Here is a 7,925-nt window from a genome sequence, read left to right on the forward strand (position 1 = left end):
GGGGTGCAACTCAATATTAGGAAGGCGTTCTTAATGTTTTGTACCCTCAGTGTGTATGTATATGTATGTACATTTCATTACAAATGTATGTGAACACCCCTTCAAATTAGTGGATTTTGCTATTTCATTCACACCCGTTGCTGACAGATGTATAAAGTCGAGCACACAGCCATGCAATCTCCATAGACAAACATTGGCAGTAGAATGGCCCGTACTCAAGCTCTGACTTTCAATGTGGCACCGTCATAGGATGCCACCTTTACACGCAGTTTGTCATATTTTTTTTCCTGCTAGAGCTGCCCCGGTCAACTGTAAGTGCTGTTATTGTAAATTGGCAACATCTAGGAGAAACAACGGCTCAGCCGCTAAGTGGTAGGCCACACAAGCTCACAGAACGGGACGGACGAGTGCTGAAGCGTGTAAAAATCATCTGTCCTGCATTGCAACATTCACTACCGAGCAACGGCAGCCCAATAACTTAATCGGGAGCTTCATGAAATGGGTTTCTATGGCCGAGCAGCGGCACACAAGCCTAAGATCACCATGCGCTCGCTGCCTTTGGACTCTGGGGCAGTGGAAACATGTTCACTGGGGTGATGACTGACGTTTCACCATCTGGCAGTCCGACGGACGAATCTGGGTTTGGCGGATGCCAGGAGAACACTACCTGCCCGAATGCATAGTGCCATCTGTAAAGTTTGGTGGAGGAGTAATAATGGACTGTGACTGTTTTTCATGGTTCGGCCTAGTCCCCTTAGTTCCAGTGAATGGAAATCTTAACACTACAGCATACAATTACATTCTATATGATTCTGTGCTTTCAATTTTTTGGCAACCGTTTGGGGAAGGCCCTTTCCTGTTTCAGCATGACAATGTCCCTGTGCACGAAGCGAGGTCTATACAGAAATGGTTTGTCGAGATCAGTGTGGAAGAATTGACTAGCCTGCACAGAGCCCTGACCTCAATCCCATCGAACACCTTTGGGATGAATTGGAACGCCGACTGTGAGCCAGGCCTCAGTGCCCGACCTCACTAATGCTCTTGTGGCGGAATGGAAGCATGTCCCTGCAGCAGTGTTCCAACATCTAGTGAAAAGCCTTCCCAGAAGAGTGGAGGCAGTATTATCATATATTGTATGTGTTTTATTATTTTATTGTGTAGTAGATCATTTGGGTTGAAAGTTGTTTTTGTTCTCAGACAGACATAAAGGTCATAGCTTTCTAGGGGGGAAACAGCACATTAATGAAATATTGCCGTCTTGCTAGATTGATGACGAAACCCACAGCTAAACAGTGTAAAACGTCTGTCAGCTCAACTGGTTAATCTTAACTAACAGTAAGTTGAGACCACGACTGACTTCGTAAGGGGGGGGCTTGTTCCTAGAAATGGCACTGATTATACACATACTATACGCTGCTCCAATGACAGGGTCCTGCAGAGCCTGATGGTGGTCCTGCCTTTTCAGGGAGTAGGTAGGTTCTAAAATAGTCTGGGTCAGATCGCTGCCTCTGGTCTTTATCTCTTCTCAGTGCGGAGACATTGGTCTTGTTCATTAAAGCAGATTGTTTTTGTAGCAGAACAAATTTGTTATTGGACAACAACAAAAAAGTATCTCCCTTTTTTCAAAACATTTGCTCCCTACTGAACACAACCCTGGACTTTTGATCTACTCTTCCATAATAAGGTCTGGTAAGCAGCACCATAGTAAATTAATAAATACATATCAAATCAAATCAAATCAAATTTTATTTGTCACATACACATGGTTAGCAGATGTTAGTGCGAGTGTAGCGAAATGCTTGTGCTTCTAGTTCCGACAATGCAGTAATAACAAGTAATCTAACTAACAATTCCAAAACTACTGTCTTGTACACAGTGTAAGGGGATAAAGAATATGTACATAAGGATATATGAATGAGTGATGGTACAGAGCAGCATAGGCAAGATACAGTAGATGGTATCGAGTACAGTATGTACAAATGAGATGAGTATGTAAACAAAGTGGCATAGTATAGTATAAAGTGGCTAGTGATACATGTATTACATAAGGATACCGTCAATGATATAGAGTACAGTATATACGTATGCATATGAGATGAATAATGTAGGGTAAGTAACATTTATATAAGGTAGCATTGTTTAAAGTGGCTAGTGATATATTTACGTCATTTCCCATCAATTCCCATTATTAAAGTGGCTGGAGTTGAGTCAGTGTCAGTGTTAGTGGTGGCTGTTTAACAGTCTGATGGCCTTGAGATAGAAGCTGTTTTTCAGTCTCTCGGTCCCAGCTTTGATGCACCTGTACTGACCTCGCCTTCTGGATGATAGCGGGGTGAACAGGCAGTGGCTCGGGTGGTTGATGTCCTTGATGATCTTTATGGCCTTCCTGTGACATCGGGTGGTGTAGGTGTCCTGGAGGGCAGGTAGTTTGCCCCCGGTGATGCGTTGTGCAGACCTCACTACCCTCTGGAGAGCCTTACGGTTGAGGGCGGTGCAGTTGCCATACCAGGCGGTGATACAGCCCGCCAGGATGCTCTCGATTGTGCATCTGTAGAAGTTTGTGAGTGCTTTTGGTGACAAGCCGAATTTCTTCAGCCTCCTGAGGTTGAAGAGGCGCTGCTGCGCCTTCTTCACGATGCTGTCTGTGTGAGTGGACCAATTCAGTTTGTCTGTGATGTGTATGCCGAGGAACTTAAAACTTGCTACCCTCTCCACTACTGTTCCATCGATGTGGATAGGGGGGTGTTCCCTCTGCTGTTTCCTGAAGTCCACAATCATCTCCTTAGTTTTGTTGACGTTGAGTGTGAGGTTATTTTCCTGACACCACACTCCGAGGGCCCTCACCTCCTCCCTGTAGGCCGTCTCATCGTTGTTGGTAATCAAGCCTACCACTGTTGTGTCGTCCGCAAACTTGATGATTGAGTTGGAGGCGTGCGTGGCCACGCAGTCGTGGGTGAACAGGGAGTACAGGAGAGGGCTCAGAACGCACCCTTGTGGGGCCCCAGTGTTGAGGATCAGCGGGAGGAGATGTTGTTGCCTACCCTCACCACCTGGGGGCGGCCCGTCAGGAAGTCCAGTACCCAGTTGCACAGGGCGGGGTCGAGACCCAGGGTCTCGAGCTTGATGACGAGCTTGGAGGGTACTATTGTCACATACACATGAAAGGTGAAGTGAAATGTGCTTTACAGGGTCAGCCATAGTAGTACGGTGACCCCGGATCAAATTAGGGTTAAGTGCAATAATCCTCCATCTTTGTTTAAAACTCCACTTGACAGGAACCCATAACACTGGCACCTACCCTGTGTGCTACAGCTTTAATAGCTTCTCACACAGGAAATCATGACTGCTCAATCACCCACCTGCATTACCCGCCATACGAGGATCACAATCTGTCTCTTATGACCTGGGCCAGTAGCATTTCCCAGAAAAGCCAGGCCTGGTGCCAGATAGTGACGGTGTGTGAGTTGGAAGACAGAGCCCTTTTCACAGTACTGAGCCGGACCGGGCTGTACTATGCTTGCTTGGTTAAACATCCACCATAGTTGTTGAAAAGATGTTGGAGAGCCCAGTGTGAAATGAGGATATCTGAACCGACAGTACAGTTCTGAGGACCAGTTGTAATAGGTTTCCAATATGACCTTCAGCACTTTACAGTTGAGGTGTAGAAGATAATGGTAATGTGATGATGGAAGAAGTTTATTTACTGCAGCATCGGATGACAGCATAAGAGTTTGTAGAAATGCTATACAAATATAGGTTTATGATAATTCAAAATGGAGTCTCATCTGTTTTCATTAGAAAAGTGTACTTTCTGATGCCGAGTGATAAAAGCTAGTCATCCAGTTCTCTGAAATACCTGATAAAGAAATTGTATTGAAAGCTTCTTGTGATACAACCTGTGCTTCATATACACAATACAGGATTATAACTTGTGCGCGTCATTACAAAATCAAACCTCATTTTATTATTATCCTGTTCAAAAATGGTTGTTGCAACATTTTAAAAAGTACCGCATGGCAAAAGTAGTGTACGTACGTTTAGATTTTGCCTCTAGCGAAGTCAAATTTGGATTCAAGTGTTTATTTGAAATCTAGGAAAAGTTCCATCACGAGATACAGTATTTAAACTTAGACCCATCGAACTGCCTTTCACATAAAACAATGCCGATGACTTGATTAATTCAACCTAGAAGCAGAACAAACGTTGTTCCACAAAGGTCCCTGGTTTGATCTTTCACGTGTAGACGTGTGTCACTCGGGTCTTTTGTAGATCGTCTCCTCGTTGCCTTCTTTCATGGCTGTGTACCTGGCCACTGTGAACAGGTAGTCGCTCAATCTATGGGAAGACGTTGATAATCATTTACCTCACAAGAGTACACCACTTCCTTAAACGCATGATAATACATCTGCACATTTATACAAGGATAATACCTGTTCAAATATTTGGCAACATCAGGATCGGCCTCACCTGACCGCACAATAGGGGAAACACTGGAAAGATAAGACGAGTGTTATGGCTGTTTCTGGGGCTATCACAACGTTATACAGTGTTGGGTCTAAACAACCGTATGATTCGTTGGAACTCACCTGCGTTCTGCTCTGCGACACACTGTCCGTGCTATGTGGAGGGCCGCACTGCTCTTTCCTCCAGACTAACCGGACAGAGAAGTTAAGATAAAAACACAAACCAATATGCACAGACAATGTATTCACCCAAAAAGGGTCCTTATGAATAACACTAATATATACACAGTGCATTCAGAAAGTTCAGACCCCTCCACTTTTCCCACATTACAGCTATATTCTAAAATGAACATTTTTCCTCAATCTACACACAATACCCCATAATGATGAAGCAATTTTTTGCAAATGTCTAAAAAAAGAAAAGAGAAAAAAAAGCATACCTTATTTACATAAGTATTCGGACCCTTTGCTATGAGACTCAAAATTGAGCTCAGGTGCATCCTGTTTCCATTGATCATCCTTGATGTTTCTTGATTGTAGTCCACTTGTGGTAAACCCAATTGATTGAACATGATTTGGAAAGGGACACACGTCTATATAAGGTCCCACAGTTGACAGTGCACGTCAGAACAGAAACCAAGCCATGAGGTTGATGGAATTGCGCCGTAGAGGGCCGAGACAGGATTACGTCGAGGCACAGATCTGGGGAAGGGTACCAAAAAAAATGTCTGCAGGATTGAAGGTCCCCAAGAGCACAGTGGCCTCCATCATTCTTAAATAGAAGAAGTTTGGAACCACAAAGACTCTTCCTAGAGCTGGTTGCCCGGCCAATCTGAACAATCGGGAGAGAAGGGCCTTGGTCAGGGAGGTGACCAAAAACCCTGTCCGAGCTCCAGATTTCCTCTGTGGAGATGGGAGAACCTTCCAGAAGGACAACCATCTGCAGCACTCCACCAATCAGGCCTTTATGGTAGAGTGGCCAGACGGAAGCCACTCCTCAGCAAAAGGCACATGACCGCAAGCTTAGAGTTTGCCCAAAGGCACCTAAAGGACTAAGACCATAAGAAACAAGATTCTCTGGTCTGATGAAACCAAGTTTGAACTATTTGGCCTGAATGCCAAACGTCACGTCTGGAAGAAACCTGGCATCATCCCTACAGTGAAGCATGGTGGTGGCAGAATCAAACTGTGGGGATGTTTTTCAGAGGCAGGGACTGGAAGACTAGTCAGGATCGAGGGAAATATGAACGGAGCACAGTACAGAGAGATCCTTGATGAAAACCTTCTCCAGGGCGCTCAGGACCTCAGACTGGGGCGAAGGTTCACCTTGCAACAGGACAACGACACTAAGCATACAGCCAAGACAACTCAGGAGTTGCTTCAGGACAAGTCTTAAATGTTCTTGAGTGGCCGAGCCAGAGCCCGGACTTAAACCCGATCTAAATATCTCTGGAGAGACCTGAAATAGTTGTGCAGCGACGCTCCCCATCACACCGATCTGCAGCTTAAGAGGATCTGCAGAGAAGAATGGGATAAACTCCCCAAATACCCGGTGTGCGAAGCTTGTAGCGTCACACTGAAGAAGACTCGAGGCTGTAATAGCTGCCAAAGGTGCTTCAACAAAGTACTGACTAAAGGATCTGAATACTTATGTAAATGTGATTTATTTTTATACATTTGCAAAAATGTCTAAACCTGTTTTTGCTTTGTCATTATGGGGTATTGTGTGTAGATTAGAGAAAATATTTAATCAATTTTAGAATAAGGCTGTAAACTAACAAAATGCGGAAAAAAGTCAAGGGGTGTGAATACTTTCCGAATGCACTGTAGTACAAGTCCATACACATGCATTGAGTTGCTTTACACATGGATTCACAAATACAATTACAGTACCTTATCTGCCTCCTGCTGTTTTACCTTGAACATATTGTCAGCTCATGTATTTGGAATATGAACCCCTAAGCCTCTCACAATTCCACATCACGTTTTAAATAACATTTCAGTTTTCTAAAAGATTCATCCAGTGTGTGAGTGCTTACAGGTAATATGAAGTTCGTCAGTGGTGGAAGCTTCTCTGTGAACTCATCAATCCAGCCTTCAAGGTCTGCCACTGGTTGGGAACTGAACTTAGTTTTTTCTGTTGACAGGAGTGCGAGAGAGTATAATAAGGACAATGAGAAGACCATTGACTCGGGTAAGCTGTGTGGAATGATTCTTCAAAATTATTTACACTAAGTCATTTACTTATATGAATTTCTCGTGCAGATGACTGAGGTGTGGCAATGTTGGATCCCACATCTTGTAAGACACACTGAATCTGTGGGGTTAGAAGGGTAAACGTTGAGTGCAAGACAACGTTCGTCATTACTCTCCATAAATGAACGGGAAAAAGTTACAACTCAGACCTTGTCCAGTTGATCTGTGAATGTATGGCCTTTGTCGATACAAAACTCCCTGGCCAAGCTGCAGAAGACAACACAAGACGGTGAATAAATTCAGTAAGGAGGAACAAAGCATAATACCCAATAGAAGGAATGGACATCACATTACCCTATCGCTGATGACAACTCATCTGTTGTTCCCAATGCTTCAAACACATGATCTTCCTTGGGTCTTCTCTCTCCAGTGTAAGTGCTAGAGAAACCTTTGGCAATGACAGGAAGACGATAAACAAAGCGTTCCTTGTTGAAATCACCATATGATGTGCAATAACTTGCTTGCATACTCACCTTTATCACCAGTTTTAGTGTATATTTTGGGGATCCTGCTTTCTCCATCAGTTTTGGAGGCATAACTTTACAGGAGAAAAATATAACCAAGAGCTTTATGCTAGCTTGGCTATCAGTGCAAGCAAGATCATTTCAGCTGTCTGTCTGTAGGCAATATTATTGGCTAGCATAGTTAGCCGTCATCTACAACAATTTCAGGTGTGTTTCTTATCCCATTCTCTTGCACTACCTGTGTGACTAGTACTAACGTTACATGTGAAGCATAGGAGGCTGATGGGAGGAGCTATAGGAGGACAGGCTCACTGTAATGGCTGTTATAGAATAAATGAAGGGTATCAAAACCTATGCAAACCACATGTTTGACTCCGTTCCATTTATCCAATTCCATCCATTAATGGAACCCGTCCTCCTATAGCTCTTCCCATCAGCCTCCACTGATGTGTAAGCTAACTGTGTGTCAAATAACTATGGCACATAGCTAGCTAGCTACCAAACAAGATAAAATATTTGTATAAGAAGCGATGGTCCATACAGCTACCTTCTTTCTGATCTAAATGATGTCTTTGTCCAAGTCACAGCTAAACATTTGCTAGTCCTTGTCAGGATACAACGTAGGTGAGATGGTTTGGTAATCATTGAAGCCATGTTTGCATAATATAAAAACGCGCGTTGTGCCTCTTGTTTATCCCTGGTATCCGTATGTGCGTGGGATGGACAGCTTGTCGCACGACCA

General features: G+C 43.9%; 1 protein-coding gene across 1 annotated transcript; it reads right to left on the reverse strand.

Moving 5' to 3' along the window:
- Positions 1-3,678: 3,678 nt before the first annotated feature.
- On the reverse strand, positions 3,679-7,918 carry mmab (metabolism of cobalamin associated B). Its single transcript, XM_021621001.2, has 9 exons — positions 7,731-7,918; positions 7,193-7,257; positions 7,014-7,107; positions 6,869-6,926; positions 6,708-6,780; positions 6,503-6,600; positions 4,587-4,651; positions 4,431-4,490; positions 3,679-4,335 (listed from the first exon to the last, which is right to left on the reverse strand). Exons 1-9 carry the CDS (start codon positions 7,835-7,837, stop codon positions 4,251-4,253), a joined length of 705 nt encoding a protein of 234 aa, XP_021476676.2. The 5' UTR covers positions 7,838-7,918; the 3' UTR covers positions 3,679-4,250.
- Positions 7,919-7,925: the final 7 nt, after the last annotated feature.

This window comes from Oncorhynchus mykiss, chromosome 11, assembly GCF_013265735.2.
Source record: "Oncorhynchus mykiss isolate Arlee chromosome 11, USDA_OmykA_1.1, whole genome shotgun sequence".
Classification (NCBI taxonomy): Eukaryota; Metazoa; Chordata; class Actinopteri; order Salmoniformes; family Salmonidae; genus Oncorhynchus; species Oncorhynchus mykiss.